At 36.2% G+C, this 26,641-nt stretch overlaps 5 protein-coding genes, 1 long non-coding RNA gene and 1 pseudogene across 6 annotated transcripts; 5 read left to right on the top strand and 2 right to left on the bottom strand.

Annotated features, from left to right (window-relative positions):
- Window positions 1-8: 8 nt before the first annotated feature.
- LOC103861670 (fatty acid desaturase 4-like 2, chloroplastic) lies at window positions 9-1,266 on the bottom strand. The gene has a single exon (XM_009139383.3). It carries the CDS (start codon window positions 1,028-1,030, stop codon window positions 155-157), a length of 876 nt encoding a protein of 291 aa, XP_009137631.1. The 5' UTR covers window positions 1,031-1,266; the 3' UTR covers window positions 9-154.
- A 216-nt stretch (window positions 1,267-1,482) lies between these two features.
- On the top strand, window positions 1,483-4,868 carry LOC103861668 (polyadenylate-binding protein RBP45C). Its single transcript, XM_009139382.3, has 7 exons — window positions 1,483-1,852; window positions 1,940-2,411; window positions 3,430-3,485; window positions 3,870-4,000; window positions 4,089-4,185; window positions 4,267-4,452; window positions 4,552-4,868. Exons 1-7 carry the CDS (start codon window positions 1,559-1,561, stop codon window positions 4,552-4,554), a joined length of 1,239 nt encoding a protein of 412 aa, XP_009137630.2. The 5' UTR covers window positions 1,483-1,558; the 3' UTR covers window positions 4,555-4,868.
- A 260-nt stretch (window positions 4,869-5,128) lies between these two features.
- LOC103861666 lies at window positions 5,129-9,408 on the top strand. Its single transcript, XM_033288159.1, has 10 exons — window positions 5,129-6,496; window positions 6,751-6,872; window positions 6,952-7,091; window positions 7,502-7,584; window positions 7,720-7,934; window positions 8,097-8,357; window positions 8,538-8,636; window positions 8,760-8,807; window positions 9,024-9,111; window positions 9,168-9,408. The coding sequence occupies exons 1-10, from the start codon at window positions 6,328-6,330 to the stop codon at window positions 9,341-9,343; spliced, it is 1,401 nt and encodes a 466-aa protein (XP_033144050.1). The 5' UTR covers window positions 5,129-6,327; the 3' UTR covers window positions 9,344-9,408.
- A 116-nt stretch (window positions 9,409-9,524) lies between these two features.
- On the top strand, window positions 9,525-11,784 carry LOC103861667. Its single transcript, XM_009139381.3, is given in 7 exon segments — window positions 9,525-9,625; window positions 9,627-9,660; window positions 9,822-9,949; window positions 10,050-10,219; window positions 10,519-10,596; window positions 10,807-10,951; window positions 11,028-11,784. Coding segments are annotated over 7 exon segments (1,056 nt in total). The 5' UTR covers window positions 9,525-9,544; the 3' UTR covers window positions 11,448-11,784.
- A 2,352-nt stretch (window positions 11,785-14,136) lies between these two features.
- Window positions 14,137-15,794, top strand: LOC103861664. Its single transcript, XM_009139378.3, has 2 exons — window positions 14,137-15,010; window positions 15,111-15,794. Exon 2 carries the CDS (start codon window positions 15,131-15,133, stop codon window positions 15,584-15,586), a length of 456 nt encoding a protein of 151 aa, XP_009137626.1. The 5' UTR covers window positions 14,137-15,010; window positions 15,111-15,130; the 3' UTR covers window positions 15,587-15,794.
- Window positions 15,795-16,567: 773 nt separating this feature from the next.
- LOC103861663 lies at window positions 16,568-19,742 on the top strand (annotated as a pseudogene).
- Window positions 19,743-20,514: 772 nt separating this feature from the next.
- LOC108871335 lies at window positions 20,515-26,606 on the bottom strand. The gene is made up of 2 exons (XR_001958060.2): window positions 21,260-26,606; window positions 20,515-21,172 (listed from the first exon to the last, which is right to left on the bottom strand). It is a non-coding gene; the product is annotated as an uncharacterized LOC108871335 (long non-coding RNA).
- Window positions 26,607-26,641: the final 35 nt, after the last annotated feature.

Raw genomic sequence — 26,641 nt, 5'->3', positions numbered from 1 at the left:
CAAGTTGTGAAAATTTATAGTCTCCAATTTTTGTACTTTTATTTTCTAAAGTTACTAAACCCAAGATTTAATAGTCCCCTTCATACCCAAAACTGGTCTAATTAAACTCTAAACCAATAATTCAAAGAGTCATGTCGACAACTAATGATGACGGCTAACATTTAGATATCTCAGTTTCTTCTCTCCACTCCGAGTTTGGATTGGTCCATGACCTTGGCTTCACCCCGAGCTTGAGATACACCACCATCTCCAACGCTTCAAAGAACTTACTCTCATCCAAAACCTTGTTCCACACCCCACTCACTACGCAGTAGTTTTTATTATACGGTGCTCGGTGATGCTCCACGTGCCTTTCTCGTGAAACAATCAGTCCAATGTCCTGTAACGCCACCACGAGAGGTGGAAGCTCGCTCTTGGTTCCATGAGCCCAAACATGAAACTGCTGGCAAAACAATACGCAAAACGCAAACGTGCTTACGAAGCCATGAAACACATGGTCATCAAACGCAAGGTCTAGTGGGAGAACCATCAAGGTTGTGCCACGAGCCATAAAGTGTAGATTGTTTGCAAATTGCCGCTCGGTGATTGTCCAAGGGCACTCGTGGTGATCAAGAGAATCTTGGACGTGGGTTCCTACTAGAGGCGTTGACTTATCGCCGTAGTTATCAGTGGCCCAGTGGTACACACCAGAGCCTAGATCTGCTAAGATGTAACCGGCAAAACCGGCTAAAGTTGGTTCGAGCCAAAGGTTTGAACCAAACCCTCCAGTGATAGATTTGGCAAAAGAGACAAACACGGTGGTGCAGCCAGCTGAAACCCATAAGCGATGGCTCCATGTCGATTGAAAAGCTGTGTCAGTGAAGCGAGGAGGATTCACAACTACAAGCTTCTCACGGTTAGGGCGAAACTTGGTGGTGGTAGTGACTGAGCACGTGAAACGTAGACGGAGAAGCGACGGACGGTAACTTGTTGGGATGTCTTTGGTGATGCGACGTAGAGTATGTTTGGTCTGAAGTGGTACAACAGCCATTGAAAAATATCAAGTTTCTAGATTGTTTTCAAGGATAAGAGCAAAGAGATGAAAAGTCATGTTGTCATCACTAGCCAGCCAATTACGAGCTGCCAGCTGTGAATATGTCTTTAAATCTTTCAACCAGTTAACCGGGGAATATTTGGTTTATGAATCTTGGTTCAATTTCGAATTGGACTAGACTGGTTATATTTGGTGCATAAATGGTTAGAAAATAAAAATGACAAAAATATGGAAGATCCTTATTATGTCATGCATATAAGAATTCAGGCAATGCTTAGGATTTGATAACATGACTCGAAACTGTAATGCCTCCTATCCGGTTTGGTCTAACCGGGTTATTCCAGTACTCTTATAATGGGCCGAAATCTTGTATTTTGGCCCATTTCAGGCCTAAATCACAGATATTTTTGTTTTTATTTATTTCTTTCTATAAAAGACAACCGAGACAGCTTTTATTCTCCCTCTTTTGCCCTCTGTCCGAAACAGCAACTGTGTCATCGTCTCTCATTTTAGGTTTTCTCCGTCATGATGCAGCAGCCACCTCCCGCCGCTAACGGTGCTGCCGCAGGATCAGGTCAGATCCCTTCGGACCAGCAAGCTTACCACCACCATCAGTCGTGGATGATGCAGCAGCAGCAACTACAGGGCCAGCCGCCGGCAGCATGGAATCCTCAGTCAGCGCCGTCTCCGGGTCAACAGTACGGCGGTGGATCTCAGAATCCAGGATCAGCTGGAGAGATCAAATCCTTGTGGATCGGAGATTTGCAGCCGTGGATGGACGAAGGCTACCTCATGAGCATATTCTCTATCACCGGCGAGGTAACCTGAAATATCTATTTTACCCCTTTTGAAAATATAAAGTTCAATCCTTTATAAAGTTCTTAGCTTTGATTTGATTACTTGTAGGTTCAACAAGCTAAAGTCATCCGTAATAAGCTGACCGGGTTAACCGAAGGTTACGGGTTTATCGAGTTTGTGAGCCATGCGGCAGCTGAGAGGATTCTCCAGACGTACAACGGTGCTCAGATGCCTAACTGTGAGCAGACCTTTAGGCTGAACTGGGCTCAGCTTGGAGCTGGAGAGAGACGCCAGTCTGATGGGCCTGAGCACACGGTTTTTGTTGGAGATCTGGCGCCTGATGTTACCGACTACGTGCTTACCGAAACGTTCAAGGTTGTGTATTCCTCTGTGAAGGGAGCCAAAGTTGTGACTGATAGGGCCACTGGACGGTCCAAGGGCTACGGGTTTGTGAAGTTTGGGGATGAAAGTGAGCAGATAAGGGCAATGACTGAGATGAATGGTCAGTACTGCTCGTCCAGGCCTATGCGTATTGGTCCAGCTGCTAACAAGAAGCCTCTTACAATGCAACAACAACCAGGTATGTTTTGTTTTTAAAGAATGATAATGACTAATGAATATGTTGAATGGGGTTTGACTCAACTTTGGTTTTAACTGTCTATGTTAGTTGATTGTATTTTCCTTGGGGGTATTCATGGAGCCTGTTCTCTGTTAGTTAAGACTTAAGACCTATACATATCCAAGTTTTAATACAGTCCTTATCCTTCAGTTTCCTTCCTTTCAGCACGTTAAAGAATTTATTATCCCAAAACGTCCTAAAGCTTATAAGAAAACTCATGTTGTCTTAAAGCAGGAGAACAAGGGGCTCTCTTTGGGGGAGCCTGGAACTGACTTCAGCTGAAAATGATACCACCTTATTGCGTGGCCTCATTTAGGTCAGTTAGTTATGTTTTCAGAAGAAGTTAATTACAGTTAACCTTTATTACCTACAGTCTCAATTTTTTTTTTCAGTTCCTTACTTATCAAGCACAAGTCTTTTCTTTACTATTAAGCCCTACCTTTAAGTTCATATTACACAGTTTATTACATTTCGCTCTTCTTTTTTTTTTCCATTATGAAACCCTTAAAGAGTGTTTTGTAGTCTCCAGCATGCCTCTCAGTTCATCTTCTTTCAGTTAGTGTTTCAAATTTTTACCTTCTTTCAGTTAGTGTTCGCTAAATTTATGCTATCCACTCTTCTTTATTGAGAGGTTTACTTGTGGTAACGAGTGTCAGACCATGGAAGGAATTTCAGTTACTTGTGATACCATAGAGAGGTTTTGTGCCATTCTCCAATTTCTCAAAGTTGGATCCAACATTCGCCTAGGACAGTCTTACTGATTTTTTTGTATTACTTATTTACTAACTTCAGAATCTCGTTACCTTAATCTTCAAGCTGTAACATATGCCTTTTGCTTTATATGCTGATATTCTTGGATCTTGATTTGGATACTCTTGCAACTGCTGTCGTTTATGCCTGTTTACGTTAGTGTCTGTTTGCTTTAATAAATAGAAGTATGAGTTATTCCACTAAGCTATCTCGTCTGTCATTTGCACAGGTGCATATCAGAACACTCAAGGAAATCCCGGAGAAGGCGATCCAACTAACACAACGGTACGTACTTTGTTTGGGTCTGCTCTATAGCCCTGTTCGTTTCATAGCCGCTTCCGGCGGCGGCTGCGTCAAAAAAAAGCTCTGTGACGGAGACAAAAATAACAAAGCCGTAGACGCAGAAAACCCAAAGCAGTCACTAATACATTGTCGGAGACGCAGAAACTTAGACGCTGATGACGCTGATTTCTTCCGCGTCCGTGATATTAGCTAGTAGTTGTCGCCGCGACTGAAAATCAGTGAATCGTGCTTCACCGGTGGCGTGTGTTTCTGTCATTGAAAGCTTAATTTTTTGACGCAACCGCTGGAGTCAGCATTGAAGAAACGAACATGGCTTATGTAGCGTATATTTTGTGAATTTAGGGGTCATTTTTTTTGCTTTATCAGATTTTTGTTGGAGCTTTGGATGAAAGTGTGACGGAAGATGTATTGAAGTCAGTTTTTGGTCAATTTGGTGAACTTGTTCATGTGAAAATACCAGCAGGAAAACGTTGCGGATTTGTTCAATATGCTAATAGGTAGTGTGACCGTGAGGACAACAAGCTTGTTTTTTAAATTTTGAGAATGTGTTTTCTCATTTCTTTTCTACTGTCTGTGTGCTTTCAGGGGATGTGCAGAGCAAGCACTCAACTCGTTAAATGGAACACAACTTGGCGGACAAAGCATTCGTCTTTCATGGGGTCGCACTCCGTCCAACAAGCAGGTTTGTATCCGTTAAGACAATGCAACGAGTTAACTATGTTCTGTACTCTATGTCATCTGATGACTTGATCCAATGTCACAGACTCAACCTGAACAAGCTCAGTATGGTGGTGGTGGTGGTGGTGGATACTATGGATATCCTCCTCAGGGATATGAAGGTTACGGATATGCGCCTCCTCCTCAGGACCCTAACGCCTACTATGGTGGCTACCCTGGTGCCGGCTATGGAAACTACCAGCAGCCTGGTGGCTACCAGCAGCATCAGCAGGTAATCAATCCTTTGGTTTTTTGTACCTGAAAATCTTTTGTGGTGTTGCGAGCTTTCGCTGATTCTTGTTTCCTTGGTTATTTTCCTTCCTAATTGCAGTGAAGCATGATGTGTATGTCGTGATCGGAGCTGACGTTTCAGAAAGCTGTCTGTGACGAACCACCGTTTGGAAATGGTGAATTGAGTTATTGAAGTGGATGTGCATTAGCTCATGTCTCAGATTCTCTCTACACCCCTTGTTTTCTTTTGTTTGTTTTTTTTCCTCGCGTGACAATTGTTGAGTGTCCTCCTTGAAGTGCTTTTAACTGAAATGTTTGTCATTTGACCAGTATGCTTCTTTTTATTGTTTCTGCACTGTTTTCTTGCATCCCCATATAACATAATTTATAAGGCAACGATAGCCAGTCCTGTTTTAATATTTTTTCACCTAAAGTCATAGTGTGTTCATTAGGTTTTTCTTTATCATGACTAACCCTTTAGTTCAAGATTTGGTTATGCAACGCAACGAGCCAATTTGTATTCAAATCATTTGGTTCTACTGATAACGTATGGTGAAGAAATGTAACATATATAAGCCCTGTTCGTTTCATCATCGCTGGACGCAGCGATAGCATCACAAAATTAGAGCTTTAATGACAACAACACACAGCACAGATGAAGAACCGTTAACTGATTTTCCAGTCGCAGTGCAACTAACGGGGAATAAAACTGACGCGGAAAAATATCAGCGACATCGGCGTCTCATTATTCGTGTCTCCAGCAGTCTATTAGCGGTTGTTCTGGCTTTTGACACTGTTAATTTGGTCTCTATCACAGTATATTTTATAGCCGCTGCCGCTGGGCGCTGGATGGATAGAGCGTTTATGAAACGAACAGCACTATAGTATAGATTCATCAGAACATGTATCATTTTCAGTCGGGTAACTAGTTATTAGTTTAACTGGTGGTTAGTTTCAAATAATGATCGCTTAAGAACATAGTGTCATATTAGTTAAGCATTCCTGTATTTACTGTTTTTATTTATTCAATGCTTATAACAGGGTTATAAATTGCTAATGGTTACAAACACACTGTTTTCATTCCTTCAACCATTATTTTTGTTTAAACAAGAATGAAAACACACTAATTTTTTGTTTATTTCAATTGACTAGTCGGTTGGACTTGAGCCCGCCAAATACTCTCAAATTATCAAAAAAAAAGATATTCTCTAAGAATAGAAGTGTTAGGTTCGAGTTTCAACAGCTGCAGAGAAAATATTTAATAACCAGCTCTTCTCTATATCTTAAAGAGATTATGAATTTTAATTTCTTGAATTAATAAATATAAAATTAAATCAATACAACTAGTTTCCAACCAAATTTTTCATTCGTATGTAAATTTGTTTTTTAAATAAAAAACTCAAATAGCACATCATGATAAATTATCACAAAGGAAAATATTTTAAAGTAATATTTATCAAATATTAAAGAAAAAGCAAAATATTTAATATTTAAGTTTAGAGTTTAGTGTTTAGTGTGTTATGGTTTAAGATTTAATATTTAGAGAGTGGTGGTGAGATTGCAGTTTATAAGTTGGTGTATTTTTTTTTTTAATAATTGAGTGTTATTTAAAAAAAAAATATCATTAGATGATAGTTTTGGAATAACTTTTTAAAATTTGTTGGAGATTAACAAAGTGGGCCGGGTATGTTTTAGAAAATAACGGCCCATATACAAAGTAAGAGTCCGCTTGACCGGTTACCTCGCAACTCTAGATCTCTTCTTCCATTTTCTGGTACGACGATTGTGTATATAAACTAGCTTCGAACAGCCCGCGATAGATTAGAAACTTCCAGAGATTTCAGAGACTTGAATTTGCATTGAAGGGGTCAACAGGATGGGACACGCAAGAAAACTCGAAGACGACAATCCTCCATCGTCACCATTAAACGAAACGCTCTTAATAGCGACTATGTGCATCGTCGGATTACAGGTTCATGTTCACGTCAAGGACGGCTCGGTGTTTTCCGGCGTATTCTACACCGCTTCCTTCGAGAACGGCTTTGGTACGTCGATTGAATTTTTGAATTTGATTTTGTGTGTGTGTTGCTATAATAATGCTCGTAGTTTAGAGATCTGAATTGGATCTTTGGTATCAGATCGAAGATTCTGTTTGGTTTTAATGTGATTAGATAGTTTAAGCAAGTACTGTAATGGAATTAAGCTTGTTTTAATCAAGAAGAGCTACTTTTTGGTTACGGTTTTGTCGTTATGCTGTCTATTTCCTGACTTGGGATGTGTGTTTTGTTGTTCTGTTTAGGCATTGTTTTGAAGAATGCGAAAATGACTAAGAAGGGGAAAAGTAAAGCGAATGTTGCAAGCGGAAGTGTGGTGGAGACGCTTGTTATTATGTCTCCCAACATTGTTCAAGTAGTTGCAGAGGTGTGTCCTTTTTTTGTTTAGTTACTTTTTTTCTTAAAGCTTTGTTTTGTGACGGGTCTGTGCGATATGCTTTGATTAGGGGGTCTCGCTTCCATCAAGTGTTACTGGGAATAGTGAGTGTGAGATTGTCGGATCAGCCATGGAGACTTTACCTTCTAAGCCTCGTTTATCTGCTGGAAAGAAAAATGGTATTGAAGGAAGGGGAAATCATCATTGGAGGTAAACTGTGTGCTTCATTTAAATTTTTCATGTTGATACAGAGAGTAATAGTGAAAGGGTTATGCATGGATTAATCATCACTCTCTTGAGTCCTATCTCTGATGGTTTAACTTGCTAGATTTTGTTATTTACTCTTTAGCTTTGAAAGCAATAGATTATATAGATGAAAACAGGAATTTTCATCTGGGGAAATGAAGTATTGATCTTTAGAAAACTCCAGTTTCCGTCTCAGTATTGCCATTCTGTAAAGGTTTTCTTTTTTAATACTTCCATGTCAATCTTAGTTATCTAGTCTAGCAGCTGCATCAACTGTATCAATGCTAGCACAAGTCTATTACTATCTGGGACACACCTATGTCTCAAATTTTGGCTAGATAATTTTATTTATTCTCTCTGATTCTTGTTGACAGACAGCCAGGAGCCAATATTTTGAAGCGTAATGAACACATTCCTGACGTTCATCAGGAGGATATCCCAAGCTCAAGTCCTAGCTGTAAGTTCAGTTTCTGTGTAACTGTTTTCTTCCTTGTTATTGGTGTACTTGTTTCAGCTTCTTTTGGACATTGAATTTTCTTCTGACGTACTTATCCTCCAACTTTCGTTCATGTGAAATAACACGACCATCCAGTGGATAACATGTCCGAACGAGTTAAACCAATAAAAGAAGATATGTTGACGCCGGAACCTATAAGTAATGGTTTTCACGATGCTGCTGAAAGACCCTCTTCCACTGACAAGTCATCCTCACGAAGTGAAACTGTTGATGAAACCTCAGAGTTGTGTCAGGGTATCAAGGCATCTTCTAATGAACCAATACCTATCCAGGCCATAAAAAAGGCTAAGGTAATTCCTGTATACATTTATGTTAAATTGATTGTTGGATCTTAAAAATTCATTATCCATCTCTAGATCTTTGAGAGTACATTCAGAGTAGTTGGTATATGCTGTCAACTTAGTCTGAGTTTCTACTTTTAGAACTTTTACCACATACTGATTACATTACAGGAGTTCAAGTTGAATCCAGAGGCAAAGAATTTTTCTCCATCTTATACAAAACGTCTTTCACCGTCTCCTGCTGCTATGCCTGATATTCAAAACGTTGCTTATATACCAAGCAATACTCCCATGCTACCTGTTCCTGAACCTGTTTACCCAGAAGTTGGAAACAGCCCTTATATGCCCCAAACATCCCCACATTCCAAGTTTGTGCCATATGGTAATTTGACTGCTGGAAATACTGTCAGTGTATTTCACTTTCCTCAACACGTAAGTATTATTATCTTTGCTCGGGCATATTATGTCAAGTGGGCCTTAACAACTTGCAGTTGAGAGAATATTTATAGAAGATCAGATTAGAGATCTCTTTGAATTGACATTGTTAGTTTTATAAAATGTCTTTTGCAATAAATGATATCATTCTTCCATTTGCATCTCTCTTTTGTGCAGATGATTGGGCCTATTGTTAATAGGGCACATCCGCAGGGATTCACCTCTCCATACCAATCTGTTCAAGCATCACCAATGTTTGTAAATCCAAATCCTCAGGTTGTATTTCATGGATAACCCCGAAAACTAACTTTGTAAAAAGAAAAGGGGTGTATTATAATTGATTTGCTGTAGTTACTTTACTTGGTGTATATGTTTCTCAAGACTTCTACTATACTCCAGGTAATGGTTGCGAGATCAGGCCAGCTTTATCTCCAACCAGTTTCTCAGGTCAGAACTTTGTGCATATAACTTGAGGATTAGTTTTTGTTTTGTTTTTTGTATCTCGAGATATAAGCAATTTGGTGAATTTATGATAATGTTTTAGGTTCAATCAATCTATGACTTACATGTTGTCAAATGTATGTGCTGAGTAAGAGAGGAATTAAAACTAGTCAGTCACTTGTACAAGTTCTTCATATTTCTTTCTTCTTCTTTTTTTTACAGAATCTGGTTCAAGCAACACCGCCTCTTCCACCTATGCTATCCCGTCCTCTACCACCCGCACAACATGTCCAATACCTGAAGCATCAAGGTAATTTGTTTGTACTAAACCAAAAAAGTTTTGGTCCTAACCAATCTGTGATGCAGGTGTAGTTGCAGCTGGTCAGCCGATGCAGCTATGCGTTCCCCAACCATTCACGACGGGTGGACTGCAACCGTACAGCGTCCCCGCCCAATATCCGGTTATGCAGCCTCCTTTCCCGACGAATCAGCCAATGCACATTGCAGTTCCTAATGGCTTCTTTGGCACAAAGTTTCCATAATTAGAGTCTCCCTTTTTTTCTTTTCTTTTTTTTGGTTTCATACCTTCATTCTTTGCCTCTCCATTCCAACCTATGCCGGTTAATTTAATCGTTTTTTTTTGTTTCGGTTGACTTTGCCGGAGATTCCTATAGTCCGCCGTCCGCAAATAATCCTATGAACTCGAAAGTTCCGGCGATCTCTGATTTTGACGGTGAATTTTGATGGAAATTAGAAATTCAGAAGGAAAGCTAGCGACTTCGCTCAAGAATCTGGATTTGAATAAGAGTCATGAACCAAAGAATAAAGATTCCTGTTTCGGCTTATCTATCTTCCTCACGTAAGCCCCCCTCGCTTTCTGACGTTCTTGTTTATGCGACTCTCTCTTAATCCGTTCCTCTTAGCTCTTTGTTTCTGCAAATTGCAAAGCTTTATTGACAGCTGAGGTTTATGTGTTTGGATTCTCTGACATCTGTCTGCTGGTTTTTGCTTAAATCACAGGAATCTCTGCGTTGAAACGAGGACCTCCATCTCTTGTCAGCTTGTGTCTTGGGGTTGTCGGGAGGCATTTAGAAGAAATCGTTCCTTGTTTATCTGATATCTCCGACATCTTTCCTGCCGACATCAAGGTTGTTTAGTCTCTTTTGTGTGTTTACTTGCTCTCACCTGTATTATCTGTTAAATACTATGTTATTGCTAATCAAAAGGCGTGTTATTCATGTGCAACAGATGTCGATTGCAGCCATTGCTAAAAGAAGAAAGCTACTGGATGATGATTTGGTTATCTCTTTGGCTGACACTTCCTGGGAGATTTTAGACGTTAGTTGTTCAGATGTCTCGGATTCTGGCTTAGCTAAAGTCTCGGAGATGTGCAAATCTCTCCGAGCTGTGGACATTAGGTACTAATAATAGATGACTAGCTGGCTGGGTAGCATGAATACTTTCTCTGTGTGTTTCTTAAGCTTAGCTATTAGCCATTGATCGAATTTTTGGAACCATCTACTTCCTTTAAGATGGGAAGAAGACAATCTACCAAAACATATGTCTGATTCTGTTCGGTTGGAATAGTGATTTTTTTTTGTAGTTCTGGTCTTGTTGATTCTTGAGCTAGGATCTTCTGCTCACTGGATAAGTGTGTGTGTGTGTGTTTTTGGGCCCATCTCGTGTAATATATAGTTGCATTGTTTTTGTAATGCAGCCGGTGCAACAAGATCACATCCATGGGAGTCTCGGAGCTTGTACAAAACTGCCGATCATTGGAAACTCTAAGATGCGGGTAAAACTTATCTTTAATTGGACTTAACTGACTTTTCATCTGTTGATTTTTCAGGGTTGGCTTGTCTATTTACTCGTGAATTAAAGTAATTTTTTTTTGCTGGGTAAAAAGTGAGATAGAACTGAACCCATACTGTGTGGGTTTGACTAGGGGAGCTAACAAACTTTATAAAAAACAGGCAAATGAGAGAAAAAAAAATTAATATTGCAGAGGATGCCCAAGCAGTGAGTCCACCGCACGCAGATCTTTGAGTTTGTTTAAGCCAGACTTGAGTAATGTTGAAGGAGACACATGGGAAGAACTAGACGTTACAGAGATTGGTCATGGTGGTCACTCATTGCGTTGGCTTGTTTGGGTACGTATTGTCCCTCTTGACTAACAAGCTACCAGTTAATAACAAGAATCTACTTTCTAACTTGCTTCTTCTGCAGCCACGAATTGATAAGGATTCATTGGAGATGCTATCCATGGAATGTCCAAGAATAGTAGTAAACCCCAAGCCTTCGTTTCTCACTTACAGTCTACACGAGGTTCCTCGAGAAGCATCACCAGACGTTGCATTGGACGAGCCCTTTGTGAAAGATATTGATCCCAAGACGTGGGTTGTTAGAGGAGTTGTGAAGATACCCACAACATCCTCATTATCATTGACCTCCTCCTCCAGTGAGCTGTCGATAGCAGAGAAGTTCAGACTAGCGTTTGCGGAGAGAGACGCACGGTTAGCCCCTAAACGAGCAAAGAATGCAAGGCAACAGCAGCGTCGTGCTGAGAGGGATTGGATGATGTCCAGTGACGAAGCCAAAGCAATGGCTTTTGCATCAAAGGCCACCAGGTGTTTGCGCAAGAAGTAGTTTACTTGATGAATGAGGGTTGTATTCTCTGTATAAAAACAGGCGTCAAAGAATACGTAAAGAGGAAGATCAGTGTATGCCACTTCTCTACTTTGGTTATGTTGTATCATTTCACAGAGTTTTTTTTGGGAAAGCAAAGCGAATGAAGAAGAACAGTGGCTTCTTATTGAAGATAAAACTCTTGGCTCTGTTACTTTAATTATGAATCTGTTCATGTTAATGCTTAGATTCAAATTAAAGTGGTAAAAAACGAATTATATGTAATGATATTTGTCACTTCTGCATTTTCTATTCAAACCGCAAAATTTCCATCTGGATTTGAAGGGGATGGAGCTGTGAACCTATTGGTTTATTTAGTAAAACATGTGGGATATCTAAATCGTTAGTCTCGAATTATGATTAAACTACTACTCAATTCCCATGGTGAAGGAACTAGAAGTGAAATTGGCTACAATGGTTTAGTATATTAGTGTTAATTACTAGTGTAGTGTGCTTTGTTTGACCGTTGAACTCCTCATCATCAAAGAACAAAACAATATTGATGATGATGATAGTGACCGCCACTGGAAATAATATTATATAGGTTGGATTGTATCCATGAAGAAAAAATAAGAACCAATCTTGTTGTGTTGTTCTTCAATACCACACCTCTTGTGTCACTTTCTTCCTCTTTCCTCTGAGATTCCACTTGAAATTTTATATATTAAAAACACCATATATATTCATATAATATTGATAACTAATTTTCTCCCATCTTCAATAAGTAGACAAAAGGTACCTAGATTCTTACATTCTTTTAAGTTTTCCTATGATGCGACTAGTTGGGAGCTCTTGTCTAATTAATCAATTATTTTTGCTGGTCTTATTATGCTGTTTGTAGAAGCAAGCGAGTACCATCAGTGGAGAAGAACAAACAAGAGACATAAGGAATGTAGATCTTTTAGGGATGCAGATTTTTAAGAAGATATGTGTGGGAATGTTTGGTGGACAGTGTAAATTAGGTTATGCGTAGCTATCTAGTATTGTACTTTGGTGATGATTTCATACTTCCGTAAACATAACACACATATTCTTACTCATCACTCATCAGTGCCCACTCTTAGACGAATTCTTATGAAAGCTTGTTGGTCTTTACTGTGGACCGCAAAATGTATTTGTTGATTAAGGCCCAGAATATACAAACCGTCGCTCTCACAAATCATGGCTCAAATTGATTAGGTCAGCATAGATAAAACCAAAACCTGAAATTGTCTCTTTTTTTTGTTTAAAGAAGAGTATCAAAGTTCGATGAAGTTGACAAAAAAAAAAAAAAAATCAAAGTTCGATGAATGGCGGCTACTCAAAAGGGCCCCAAGCAATTGACATCCACTGAAAATGTTCCTCTCAAACTAAAAGTTTTGTCTGTTCTTAAAGACCAAACCAAATCACATCACTATTGCTTCCTCTGTTTCATTTTAATTGTTCTCTAGAATAAATTTTTTCATTTTAGGATAGATGTTTTTCTATAATTTTAATGTAAATTAATTAACTTTATATTTTGACCTGATTTTTTATTGGTTGAAATGTGATTAAATATATAGATAATAACATTTTATTTAATAAATATATAAAATTATATATTTTATTAATTTGTGTGTCCGATTAAAATTGAATAGAGAAAATATTATTTTTTTCAAACTTTTTCAACTCATTCACTCGTGCTTAGATTAGATGCAATTATAATATGCATTTTAGAGGTTGATTGTTTGTAGTTTTTGTTTTTGAAAAAATCAATTTTCATCCAATTAAGTTTTGTTTTTAGTTTTTGTTTTTGTAGAAATCATTTGATTTGCCAATCAAAATTTCTAATAAATAGATTCTCTAAAATTTAGGAAAACTAGTTTTTGAAAAGTTTAACCAATTTAGGAAGAAAAACCAAAAACCAACTTTTGCAAACTTTTATGAAAAAAAAGAATTAAATTAATAAATAATATTTTAATACAGATAAATAATCATTCAGTTTTTTGTACATTAGATATAATTTAAACAATAATGTGATATAATTTATTTGTGTTTCATATCCGTAAAATAAATCTATATATTTTATAAATAATATTAAATAATTTTAGAACTTTGTTATTAATTTCTATATATAAAATAATTGAATAATTTTAATACTTATTAGGCACATTAAAAATAAATAAAAATTAGAAAACATAATATGTTTTATTAGTACAATTTATAATTAGTTTCTAAATTTGAAGTTTTTTTATTTTTGTATAATTTATAATATGTATATAAGAAAAACTATTGCTATTTAAGTTTTAAAAATTAGAAAATAATTAATATAAGAAAATTTTCTAAGCAGTTTCAAACTTTTAAATATTTTTATTTTTGTGCAATTTATATACATTTTATGATATATATTTTATTATAGTATATTTTTTTATAACACTATGATAATTAAAATATGTTAATGTATTTTATTTTAAAATAATAATCATAATATTTATATAATTTTAATTGTAAGTCTAAATATTTATTGCTATTTTGTTGTATTATTTTAAGGTAATGTATTAATTAATTTTTGAAAAATAAAAAAATACAGAAAAACCAAAAACCAAAATCAAAATCTAAATCTAAAAACCAAAAACCAAAAGCTGAAAATTAAAAACCAAAATCTAAAAACCAAAAACTAAAATCTAAGAACCAAAAACTAAAACTAAAAACTAATGAAACAATCATCACCTTAATTAGCCGACATATATAATATTTCCGGTCATCTAAGAAACTTTAGTGAATATTAACGATATTTCTTTTTAGATATTTTTCTAAGATTTAGATACTTTTAGCTATATTTAATCATATTTATCATCGGTTATCATGTAGGTAAATGTGTGGTCTCGTTAAAAAATCCACCGCAGGGCATGTCCAACTATGGACACCACGAAACACCATGCATTCTGGTATCATTTATCAACACAATACACAAACGCTGATGACTTGCAGTTTTGTCCTAAAACTTGGATATTAATATTTTACCAGGTCAGCCGTCCGAACTGAACTATTGTTAAAAGTTAAAAGGCTCAAAATTTTAATCTTAAAGGGGATGAATCTGTGAACTTTTTGGTTTATTTTAGAAACAAAAAGTGGGATATTATAGTTAACCCTTAACATAGTCCATGTGGTACTCATATACTAATATATAACTAGTAGTTTCAAATCATAAGTTACTTCACGTGGTGAAGCATTCAAAGTAAGTTTGATCACATATGCCTTGGTAGACAGTGTACTTTGTTTGACTTTTCATTATCACAGAACGCACCAACATTGATGATGCAAGATATATTATTGTCCGGACGTATAATCTATGGGTCCTGGCCATGTTTTTTTGGATCATATCTATGAAGACAACATAAGAACCAATCCTTGTGTTGATCTTCAATCCCACACCTCTTGTGTCACTTTCTTCATTTCTCTTCTCAAATTCTCAAGCTCTTTTTACTGTTTTTCTTGTCACAGATTCAACTCTATAAATCTCACTATATTATTATAGTCTCCAAGGTTCAACTAATAAACTTAAGGTACGTAATTTCTTACATTCTTCTCTTTGCTATTTTGTGGCGCTAAGAGGAGTATGCTAATTAAAAATCCTTATATGTTGTTACTCTGTTATGTTTGTAGAAGTAGGTGAGTACTTATCAATGGAGAAGAACATCAAGAGATATGATGTATGGAGATCTTTGAAAGATGGAGATTATCAAGAAGAAGATGTGTGGGATGTTCTTGATGGATATCATCAACCCTCGTTGATGATCAGCAACCATACGAGTAAACCCTCTTTACTAGCACAAACTTTTCTTTCGAGTGAGCCTAGGATGATTCCAGAGAGGCAGCGCAGAGAAGGAATGGCACATATGGGACAACACTCGGCTCCTGTCAATGTTCCAGAGTGGTCAATGGTTCACAGAAAGAAGACAAAGAAACTAGAGGATGATGATGATGATGATGAGAATGTATCACCGGAAGAGTATTTTCTGCGGCGGAGTCGGTCATCATCGTCGTCCTCGGTTATGGAAGGAGTTGGAAGGAAATTGAAAGGAAGAGATTTGAGCAAAGTCAGGAACGCAGTATTGAAGAAAACTGGATTTCTTAAATAGACAAAAGATTGTAGATTATTATATATTTATATGTTTATATATATATATGAATGGTCTATATATATTTTCACTATCATTAGATTTTTTTTCATTATAGGAACTATTAGAATTTTCTTTTAAAATCTTTAGTTTGTTAAGGTGGATGTATGTATGTATTAATATGTGATTTAATTTGGCATAATAAAACAAAGGTCTATTATTGTTGAAACTGATGCAAAGTTTATAAGATTTGACTTTTAAGTAAGAGAAACAAAAAGACGTTCGTGAAATAAAGATTATACAGCTTGGGGTTCATTGAACCACACGATTCGAACCGTCGATGACAGCGATATTCAAACAGCAAATGACACTTAGCTGAACAAACAAAAAACGCTGATAGATCTCTCTATTAACCAGACATATTACGTAGGGAATTTGCACCCAATAACCAAACAAAAACCCAAAATTAACTAAATAACCAATTTCACACTCTCTCTCTCTTATTTTCTCATCTCTCTCTATTTTCTTTCTACAAAACTAATTTCCCACTTTTTTTGGTTATTTCACAAATAACCCCTATCATGTATTTACACAAAAAAAACATATTATGTATGAGGAAAAATAGAGGTGAGGTGTAAGGGATAGTCCTCGGCATATTATCCAAAACACGAAAACCAAACCGGAACCAAACCAAAAAACCGAGACCAAAACCGGATCGAAAATTACAAAAATCCGAACGGTTTTTATATTTTTAAATCCAGAAAACCAAAATCAAACCGAGACCGAATCGAAAACCGAATGGGTACCCGAATTTTTTTGAATATATTAAAAAATTATTTATTTTTAATTTTAGTATATATAAAATATTATTTATAAATAAAAAAATATCTAAAAAATCTGAACTATCCGAATTACCTGGATATTTTTCGGATTTTTTTCGTGTTTAACTCAGATTTTTGGGATTTTTTATTGTTTTGGCTTTAAATCCGAACCAATCTCGATTTATTTACATAGTTTCACTTCAGTTCTATAAAAAAAAATAAGAATCCGAACCGAACCCGACACTATCTGAACCAAACCGATCCGAAAAATGTTCCGTTCTTAAACGGTTCCAAAAACCGAAGCATTGATTGAGGTTCACGTGGTGCGCACGTGGGTCGATGTTGATTCCATTTGTCGCCATTTTATGACAGCAACATGTGAACAAGGAAACTCGATTAAACTTCAGGATCAAACATATCATCTTTCATGTTGAGTAATTTTTACAATACCCGCCCGCACATTTATGTAATAACAAGACAAAGATTGCTGATGAAAGATTGCATAACTCTGCGAACTGAGAGATTCTTTCTATTGTTTTGAGTATTGGACTATGTTCGTTGTTCAATTTATATGGTCGGGTAGTCAGTGTCGGTAGCTTCGTAATGTCTAATCTCCTTTGCTACTGTATTATTTATTACTGTAAAGTGAAAGGTTAACTAATAAAGCTAAGTACTAAACTACTAATGGGTACTATTAGTCTGTTAAACTATCACAAACACACAATCGGCACTAATGATAAAAATAAGATTCCATTCATCTTTCTTTCTCCAGCTTCGTAACGCAAGTACAAAAACAAAGCCCCGACTTCTCTTGCTAGGCTTCTCCCTACATTGGTCTCCAAACTTTTCATAGGAATCAATCTAATAATCTTTTTCTGGATCTGAAAAAAAAAACTGGAGGTTTGGGGTTTTAGTAGCTCTTTGATGAGATTCTTTCTTTCTGGGTTCCCTTGGGATCGATAGATAGAAGAAGATCCTTATATGGTTTTGCTTAGAAACACAACAAAATGTCGTTGAAGCATCATCACCATAGAGGAGTAGAGCTGTCGTCGGCTTCAAAGAGTTTTGTCTCAAAGAAATGGACTTTCTTACTCTGCATCGGTTTCTTCTGCGCGGGAACTCTCTTCTCCGACAGGTAATAACAGAACACTGCTCTGTAGATTTAACTAACTCTTCAATATATATAAATCCTCTGTTTTTGAATATTCCGGTAAAAATTGCAACTTTATCTTACAAGAAGGGAAAAAAAAAAACTTATCTTTTGAGTGTGTTTAAATAGAATGTGGCCAGAGCCTGAAGCCAATGTTGCATCATCAAGGGAAGCAGCTTCAGATGAACGGCTGCTCTTAATGTCAGAGGACTGTGATTCATCAAAAGTAAGTCTTCTAACTTTAGGTGGAACTTGATAAGTGTCATGAATCCTTAGAAGGACATTCTTAATTCCGTATTGTTCTTCATTAGAAGACAAGCCTTGGAGAAGTGTACAAGAGTCCTGATGCAACTCAGTAAGTGATAACAAAAAAAACCTGATATGAAATTTCACTTCTTTCCTTCTTCTTATTTTTTTTAGCATTGAGCTTGAATGAGTGTGTTACGCAGAACGCTAGACAAAACGATCTCGGCTCTGGAAATGGAACTAACGGCTGCAAGAGCCGCGCAAGAATCCATCGTGAACGGTTCACCTGTCTCTGATGTGTTCAAGCTTCCTGAAACTGTTACCAAAAGAAAGTATCTCATGGTTGTTGGGATCAACACTGCGTTTAACAGCAGAAAGCGCAGGGATTCGGTTCGTGCTACTTGGATGCCTCCCGGTATGTTTGATCTAATCTCCGCAGGTCTCATCCTCAAGTATACTTTTTTGGAACTGAACATTGGTCTTCTGATATTAGGTGAGGAGAGAAAGAAGCTAGAGGAAGAGAAAGGGATCGTGATGCGTTTTGTAATAGGCCATAGGTAAAACTTGGCACATATCATTTATCTGCGAGGTTGATTCATGTAATATAATATGTGTTTTCTCCTGGTTGATTCGTGTGCAGTGCTACTCCTGGTGGGATTCTTGATAGAGCGATTCAGGCTGAAGAAAGTAAACATGGAGACTTCTTGAGGCTGGTAAGAGTTGTGGATATGTTACTTCATGGCTTTCTGTTTTCTAAACTCTTTATGTTTGTTTTTGAGAAGGATCACGTTGAAGGTTATCTAGAGCTGTCAGCAAAGACTAAATCTTACTTCACCACGGCTTTCGCATTGTGGGATGCAGACTTCTACGTGAAAGTCGACGATGATGTTCATGTAAACATAGGTGAGAGAGAGAATCAAACCATCTTTTACTTTTATCTAAAAACTGTTATGTCTCTTGTCATCTCAACTTCTGTTTCTGCAGCCACGCTGGGAGCAGAGTTAGCAAGATACCGTACGAAGCCTCGAGTATACATTGGTTGCATGAAGTCTGGACCCGTTCTTGCTCAGAAGTAAGAGCTCCTCACCTTACCAACAGACTTCTTCAGTCTCATTACACAATGTTTTGTCTGTCTCATGTTCATTTCTTTATGAAGAGGAGTGAGATATCATGAGCCGGAGTACTGGAAATTTGGAGAAGAGGGTAACAAGTACTTCCCCACGCCACTGGTCAGCTCTACGCGATCTCCAGGGAGTTCGCGTCTTACATATCTATAAACAAGTTGAGTTCTTTCCCCAGAAAAAAAAAACTAATCTGCTTTGTGCTTAATACGCTCTCATACGTTTGACTGTGTGGATACAGAAACGTACTACACAAGTATGTGAACGAGGATGTCTCTTTAGGATCATGGTTTCTTGGATTGGATGTGGAGCATGCAGATGACCGTAGGCTATGTTGTGGTACTACAGGTAAAAAGAAAATTCAAATGGCCTTTTATCTATTTTTTAAGTGTTGATCATTTTCCAAAGTTGATAGAGTGAAGATATTGCAGATTGTGAGTGGAAGGCACAAGCGGGGAACATGTGTGTTGCGTCGTTTGATTGGAGGTGCAGTGGGATTTGTAGATCAGCTGATCGGATGAAGGATGTTCATCGGAGGTGTGGAGAAGGTCCAAACGCTCTCATGGCTGCATCATTCAGAAACAAGATAACAGAAGATACACATTGAGAGAAGAAGAGTATAGAGTAGACGAATCAGCTCAACACTGTAGTAGTATAGACACACACACACACACATTCAAGACTGCTCAACACACACTCTATAAATGTTTAAATCTTTTGAACTGAGATGAGAAGGGTTCTTTTTGCTCTCCTTTCTTTTTTAAAATTCATTTCTCTGTGGGCCTTTTATTGGGCTTATAAACTTCTCTTAACATATATAATATTGGGCTTAGGTTTCATTTCATTCAAATAACATGTTCTAGCTCTCTCTTGTGAGAGCTTTGAAATTGATTGTAAGGACTTTAATCTCTTATGGGACAAAAGACAAAAAAAAAAATCTACAACCACCAAACCTAATCTATTGTGGGACAAACATGTGTAAATTATAATTTTACCCTTAATGAAAGTTCAACATCAACCATTAAATCAGAATCCTTCATGTTATATTGTGAGCCGTCCGATCTTTAGGGATGAAATATTTACAATAATACCATTAATGAATCTTATCTCTTAGCCGTCGGATCTTAAAAGTGTGTTTTAATCTTGACCATTGAATTTCACCAGCTTCTTCTCTTTCGCCTGGGTCTCACAGAAACTTTAATCACTCTTCTTCTTCTTCATTTCTTCCTCAACCATACTCAACTATTACGAAAATTCATTCACTACACCACCCAAAGCTCTCTTCTTCAACTCTTCACCCACAAACCTTTACCTCCGTTTCTTAGGGTTTTTCTACAGGTTAAGACACCGTAAAACAGCCCATTTGCGTCATCCTTGGTTCTGAAATCGATTCGTAGGTGTAAACAATCATGTTTTTGTGTTGTCATACTGGTACAACTAGTAAAACTGAAATAAGTTATACTGGTATAACTGGTACAACTATGTTTAGTTTACTAAAATAGGTTCTACTGGTATAACTTGTACAACTATGCAGATTTTGAAATTTAAATATCTTTTGGGTATTCCATATTTTAATAAAACAATCAAATGATCTAATTTTTAAGTGTTTAGATAAGTTTCTTTTTGTGTTGTATTGTTTTTTTTTTGTTTTTTTGGATTTCTAACTCCATCACATAAGTTTGTTTGATCTACCTTCTACTTTTAAGGTTTGTTAACTTGTTTGTCCACATATTTTTTACAAAACATACATGACAAGTATTTTAACAATAGTCATTGATTCTATTGTATCCGGGCAAAGACATGTAAACATAAATAAGTGGTACAACTAAAGTAATGGTATTTTTTCTTTGGTACAACTAATATTTTCAGATTTCGCTGCCAAAGTACAACTCCGTACAAACCAGTATAACTAAAAAACTAGTACAACTTTGTGCAAACTAGTATAACTAAAAAACTAGTACAACTTTGTACAAACCAGTATAACTAAAAACTAATACAACTCTATGTGCAATGAAATGCTCAATGAAGTATCCTCCTTTTGACCATCCTCTTATAACTCTGGCCAAAAAGTAAAGAACCGCCATCCTCAAACGCTCGCCACAATCAAATATCCCAATTAGTATGTACTCAAAAAATTTGGTATCTAAAGAACCAGAACTAAATCTGATCCAAATGGGTACCTGAATGCCCAAATCTAGGCTTTGCACCTGCATTCTTTGGCTACGAGAACAAAAAGAATGAAGATGCATTTTTTTCTTAAATAGTACAACTAGTAAAATAAAATCATTATCCAAATTAAATATTATAGTAAAAAATTATTAAGATATTTTGACACATATAGGGAGAAGGATTATACCAACATCTTTATTGGTTCTGCATCATCATCTTCTATAGCATCATTAATACGCTGAAAACAAAAACCAAATATCATCATATTAATTGTAAAGTTATATTAGTTATACAAGTTGTACTTGTACCAGTTATATTAGTTATATCAAATCTATTTGTACTAGTTATACTTATTTTAGTTGTATTAGTTATACTTTTTTTAGTTGTACTAGTTGTACTAATTTGAGTTGTACTAGTTGTATTAGTAATACTCTGCGTTCTTCTTTATCTTGAATCTAGTATTTAAAAGATGAAATTTGATTATGGGTAAGTTATAATTGATTAAATATGACTATGGGTTGATCGATTTAGGATAAGAAATAGAAAATTAGCGGATAGTTGAAGAATTTTTTTGATTTTATTTTAAAGAGTAAGAACTATATTGATGAAGAAGAAATGAGAAGAAGAAGAAGAAGAAGAAAATAATTTAGGTTAGTTGGGTTGGGTTTCGGGTGGTTTGGATTCTGGGTCAAATAGTAATGGCATGGGTTAGTAAATATGTTTAAGTCCTTAGGTTTTTCAGTTATTTTACTTAGATTTCTGTTTAAATTTAAATGTAAAATGAAAAGGAAAAGAGATGGGTCTAATTGAGATTTTTTCAACCCCAAGTATACTAGCATTTGTTCCTGATTGTAACAACTGAGAATAATGATTTTCTTATAGATTTTATTAGTCATGTGTTTGGCGTTTATTCACAGACGGATGATGATAATCTGAAGAATCCTGCATGGAGCGATTATGGTAGAGATTGCCAAAAAAAAGTACTGGACCACATACCAATTTTGTGGTTCAAGAGTTATATACTTTCCTTTGATTTTCCGAATCTTGACATAAAAACAAAAAATACCGTCCAGATAGAGATATGGTCCAAAACTATTCTGTTATTTCTATCAGATGTTCGCAAAATATCGACCGAAGGATTGTCCTCACAGGCCCCATACTGAGCCTTGTAGTGGTTACTGCACTGTTATTTGTTCAAACTAAATATTAATCTATACATGATTTTTTTTGTTTATATGTTCTTAGACTTATTGATAAACATTTTTGTTGAAAGTTGAAGTTACTACATAGTAGAAAATCTATTACAGAGACATTGCCACAGAAAAATTAAAGGTGTCAAATAGTTATGAGGAGATCTTGGACTTAATTCTCATTGAATCCAAGAAGCATCGGATCATTGAACTTTCGATTATGCCTTCTCGCTGTGAATGTGTTCATGATATAAAAAAATTCAAGCTCTTGGAATATTTTTTTTAAAAAATATTATATATTAATTCATTCGATAAATCGGAAATCAGATTCAGTTACAAGCTCGTTTTGAACAGAATCATCAAAGTCTAACTATTACAATTCTAGTTCTCCCTCTCCCACTTGATCCAGCATGTACCACTAATTTGTTTTTCGAAATTTTCTGATATCGGTAGCCGTTCTCAACCATCGACGCGACTCTCAGGAATGTGAGATTCTCTTCACAAATATTCTCTTGGTCCTAATAGTGAAAGCAATAAATCAGTGACTATGTTCTTAATGACAATGTACTAAAGTTTAAACGAGGTGTTACCAACTTACCATGTTCAGACTCTGCAGCTCTCTTGGCACCATCTGGATGAAAAAAGTGCACAAAAGCAAAACCTTGGGATCTTTGCATACCAATACTAGCCACTATCTCATATGGAGAAAATAGCTTCCCCAACATATCCTCTGTAACCTTGTTTTTTCTAAATAGATCACATACACACTTCTTGGCTCTAAGCCACTCCTAGTGGTTGAGCTACCGAGGTTCTTCACAAAGAGGATCCTTATGCGAGTATTCAAGCAAGCTGAGTTGAAATAGTTGGAAATTTGAATCAAAAATCAAATACAGATTGATGGACTAGGATCGTACCTTTGCTATGTGAATCAGAGTTAACGTAAGATTCTCCTTTGCAACCAAACTGAGTTGAAATAGTTGGAGCCGTTCTAGTTCCACTAATCTGTTTTTCAAAATTCTATGATATCGGTAATTGTTCTCAACCATCGACGTAATTCTCTGGAATGTGAGATTCTCCTCATAAATATTTTCTTGGAATATTTTGTGGTTATTAAAAAGATATCCACTGCTTCTATATTCGGTAAAACGTTGTGTGGGTCTTGACAAACAAAAAGAATAATATGGAGAAATCAGGCTACTCTAGTTCAAAACATTTGTCCATGATCTAAAGTTTTGGCTCTGATACCCTATGAGTAAAGTATTTCATTTTTCATTAATTAATCTGAAATGTACAAAGCCGACTAAACCAACTATTATAAATCAATTTATATCCGGTTTAAATGTACCAATATCTAATCACCATACATACTATAATAGACAACATAGAAAACTCATCTCCCATGAATTCCATGTGGTAGTGTTGCTTGCCAACAACAAAAAGTTGCTTGCCACACATCTTATTTATGTGTTGAAAACTCCATATCTACAACATAACATTTCGATTGAACTAGAACTTTGGTGTACAAACAATTTGATCACATAATGAATCAAGTTCTTTTTACATACAATTTGAGCTTCTATTCAATTACTGCAAATTTAACAAATCATATTGACGTACATGATAATGCAAGCAGACAAAACAATTTTGGATTTGTTTTATATATAAGAACTTCTGTATAGTTTTTGTTTTGGTTCTAATTTTTGTGTTTCCTAAAAAAAAGTTAAAACTTTTTGCAACCTCCATGAAACGAACTGCAGCAGATTCGAGTTCAGCTATGTTATAATTCGAATAATATTTACAATTTAGTAAAAAAAATCAAGGACAAAACTTTTTTTTTTGTCAATCCTACTATATAAAAGGAACTAAATTTTAGCTTCCTAAGCCCTGCCACATAGACACAAATAATCAGAACCAATCAATTTGACAGGTCATCCCGAAATGGGCTTGGAATAAAAAAATTAAGTCCTCTTCGCACCCATTTAATCCATCTGGCAGCCCAATCAAAGTTTTATCTCCTGTGAAAGTGTGTCCACATGACGGTTTTTAAAATTTGTGGGGCCCACATACTTTCAGTTTGGTTTGATAATTAAGTTTACGCAAGCGTTCGTTCAATTATTTTGGCAGTTTGGTTATATTAAAAAGTTTGGTTAATAAACAAAACTCTGCGTTTTGTGTGTTGACTAGATTAGGTTTTGATTGTTATCATTCTCTTCCCGTCTTCAACCTTGCAGTCTCAGCTTACTTTTGCCTGCAAACACTATGATTTCTTCCTTTAACTCTTAACCTCCCATTTCGTTCAACGTATTCCTCTTAATTTCGCCAATAAATGTTATTCTCATTTAACCCAATCACGATGACGACCTCTCCGTTTCCTTCACTTGAAGCTATAAATTGGAGAGAGTTGAGAGTTTGATGAATCATCACAACAACTCTCAGTTAATCTTCATGTTGCAAGATTCTTCGTAAATATCTTCTTCCGATGTTGTTATTGGGCAATCAACCTTCGACGCCCTCCGACTCAGTAGATCTTTCCACTTCGTTGTTGCTCGGCTTCTCTGTTATTGGGACTCGAAAAACATCAAGAAGCATGGTGAATTCATGGGAATCACTCTACCTCTCTTCAATGAGAAGGTATTGTATCGACAAGCATCTTATACTAGATCTTAATTTTTTTTATTTTTTAAAAGGCCGATGCTCTAAAATCTTCAACTCTGCAGATGGAAAGATCACTGCTTTAAAGGAATTACAAGTGAGAGAACAAAACAAGCTTCCCTCTTTCTGTTTTGTTTTATTGTTTTTGATAATGTAAGATATAATTATGTCAATATTTGTATTGCAGGGTCACATATGGAGAACAGGTTTCGAATGTCATGAACTGAAATCTGTTGTTTTCGAGGATGTACCAGAGGCTTTGGAGAAATGGCATTCTTCTGGAATAAAGGTATGTTCGTGTAGTAAAGTTATTAGAGAAATGGTGCTTTTTATGGTTGTATGTCTAATGTGTTGATTGTGAGTAGTTTACATATATTCAAGTGGTAGTCGATTAGCCCAAAGGCTTCTCTTTGGGAACACAAACCATATATTCAAGTGGTATATAAATGACCTATCATTTCCATCAGCTGCTTGCACATGACCTATCTTACGTGTCTTGGCTGCAGAAACAAGAAAGAAAGCAAGAGTTACAAGGAGATTACAGAAACATTGGGAGTGGATGATCTTTCAGAGATTATTTTTGTGACAGATGTTTATCAAGAAGCTACTGCTGCAAAAACTGCAGGTAAAAGAAAACACAAACAAAACTCCCTGAATCATATTTTACTTCTAACCGGTTTGAAATTCTGATTAAAAGAACTGATTTTTTCTCAATTCTGCAAAAAGGTCTGGAGGCGATCATATTGATTCTACCTGGTAACGTATCCTTTCCAGAGAATCATGAGCTCAAGACTGTCTCTTCATTCTTCCAAATCTAGAGTATGTTTCATATGGTGTTGCATTTGACATGAGCACAGTTACCAAATATATCTCCGCTCAATGGACGCTATGAAACCTGGTGCAGACTGTCACAAGCCTGGCATGGAAGTGTCCTGCACGACGTGTATTAACTACGATTTAGTGTGCAAGTTTGTGTACTTGATCGTGGAGTTCGACCCAACAGTTGCAAATCCATCTCAGAGCAATTTCCCCATTTCTGTTTTTGTTTGCGTGACTCAATCTTTTGTTTGTTTTTATTTATATATTTAAATATTCCCACTAACTATAAAAGATTAATTACTTCAGGGACTACATAAACACCTTAGACCTCATATTGTAAATAGGTTCATATACAACCAAATTTAATGTAGTGAAACAAGATGAGCTATGAAACATTGTGAAGAGTAGACTAGAAAGAAAGCTAAATTGTGTTCAAATGCAAAATAAAGGTCAAGCAACTTCTTGAGACATTAATTACTTAGTATAAAGATTAACATTCCCGTATGTTTAAATACACCAAGATAATAAAACGGATAGAAATATACTAAAAAGATAGATAGTACTGACTAACCACACCAGTTTGTTATGAATCTGTTTACGTAACTCCTTTATTGATAGAAATAGGGCAGATACAAGCAGAAATAAAGTAGGTACAAGCAAAAAATCAAGCTAAGATATGGCGATATCATCCCAAGCTCCATTCACGATCTCATCTCGGTCGTGAATCACAACAATCAGCATGCCCTTCTAAAACTCTCGGTTCTTCTATTTTATAGTCAACCATATCTCTAACAAAAAACTTTTGGTATGAAAGTCTTTTTTACTTATTCTGCTACAGGTGCAAGTCAGCACTATCTCAGTGCCTATCACATTCTAATCAGGCATGATTCAAGAAGGATACAGAAAAA

This window comes from Brassica rapa, chromosome A03, assembly GCF_000309985.2.
Source record: "Brassica rapa cultivar Chiifu-401-42 chromosome A03, CAAS_Brap_v3.01, whole genome shotgun sequence".
Lineage (NCBI taxonomy): Eukaryota > Viridiplantae > Streptophyta > Magnoliopsida > Brassicales > Brassicaceae > Brassica > Brassica rapa.
This window is presented reverse-complemented; position numbering and strand designations above follow the sequence as displayed.